The 1,375-nt window shown below is 42.3% G+C and overlaps 1 protein-coding gene across 1 annotated transcript in view; it reads left to right on the top strand.

Moving 5' to 3' along the window:
- ccndbp1 (cyclin D-type binding-protein 1) overlaps positions 1–1,375 on the top strand; it is a 7,682-nt gene that overhangs the window by 816 nt on the left and 5,491 nt on the right. Inside the window, exons 3-6 of the mRNA XM_008321196.3 lie at positions 1–146; positions 245–341; positions 465–538; positions 1,074–1,150. The exon at positions 1–146 is cut by the window's left edge and continues 26 nt beyond it. Of these exons, the coding sequence (XP_008319418.1) occupies positions 1–146; positions 245–341; positions 465–538; positions 1,074–1,150 (394 nt within the window). The remainder of the gene's footprint in view (positions 147–244; positions 342–464; positions 539–1,073; positions 1,151–1,375) is intronic.

Here is a 1,375-nt window from a genome sequence, read left to right as displayed (position 1 = left end):
ATCGATTAATTTGAATTTAAATGACACTATTGTTCAAAAACCTTTTTATTCCTTCTCTGTGCAGGATGGAGAAAAGTTGTCCGAGTCCATCATGAAGACTGTCCTGGCCTTGTCTACAGTGTATTACTGGCTGCCTAAGAGCCAAGGTGACCAAGTCCAAGGAGTCTGTAGTGCTCTTGAATTTGAATAAGGATTAAAGACATTTTTTTTTGTCCTTCAAATTCTTAATAATTCCACATCTCAGGTGTTTGCATGCGGCGTCAGGTCAGAGATGCCACCGTGGAGGTTCTGGAGGGCATCACGCAGCTGCTGGAGGTCATACTGAGCTCGCCCCTGCAGAGGTACACCCGTGTACTGCTGCATGGGACTACATTATAGTTAATAGTTATAAAAAATGTTTTTAAAAAAATATTCTTTTTTTTTTTTTTTCCCCCCTTATTCTCTTCTTCCAATTTTCTGTCCAGTCTGTCCCAAGAGCAGCTGACGTCAACAGGAAGCGTGTGGTCGGCTTGTGACCGGTTCACTCAGCTGGCGAAAGGTCAGTCGGATTAAAAGTACAGAAAAAAGACGAGTCGGTGTGTTGCCGTGACAACCACTCACCTGTTCCTGAAGCCTTAGCGCAGGAGTGTCAAACTCATTTTGGTTCACGGGTTGCACGCGTGCAACCCGTTTAGCTGTCGGTGTGGGCCGCACCGGTACAATTATAACATAATCACGATAAATAACAATAAGTCCATGTTTTTCCCTCTTTGTTTTCATGCGAACAAATACAGCTACGTTAGATATTTATTAGTATTTATTCTTATTTAATGATTTTTTTTTTTTTTACAAAATTATCCCAATCGTGATAGAAATCTGTATTTCCGGCATCGACCGTTAGGTGGCAGTGTTCGCCTAAAAGGCTTACAACTGGTGCAGGAGCATGAACAAAAGAAAAGATGGGGATATTTGAAATAAAACGCTGTCATTGTTGTAAAGAGATACACTCTATGTGTGTGTGTGTTTACTTTTCACACAAGAAGTGTGTGTTAATGACTTGCTGCTGTGTGTGTGTGTGTGTGTGTCATCCTCAGATAACAAATCAGCAGTCCTGGTTGTCCTGTCTTCTCAGATTGGAGTTGTTAAAGACGCCCTAGAGGAGGTTGAACAGGTAAACACACTCTTACAGATCTTTGTGTCCCTCTACCAGAGGTGTGGACTCGAGTCTCATGACTTGGACTCGAGTCCGACTCGGGTCATCAATTTGATGACTTTTTTTGACTCGACTTGACCAAATGTACAGAGACTTGCAACTCGACTTGGACTTTAACGTCAATGACTCGTGACTTCACTTGGACTCGAGTCCGACTCGAGTCATCAATTTGATGACTTTTTT

This window comes from Cynoglossus semilaevis, chromosome 11 (assembly GCF_000523025.1).
Source record: "Cynoglossus semilaevis isolate Cse_v1.0 chromosome 11, Cse_v1.0, whole genome shotgun sequence".
Classification (NCBI taxonomy): Eukaryota; Metazoa; Chordata; class Actinopteri; order Pleuronectiformes; family Cynoglossidae; genus Cynoglossus; species Cynoglossus semilaevis.
Note: the sequence above shows the minus strand (reverse complement) of the source record. Positions and strands in the feature narration are given on the sequence as shown.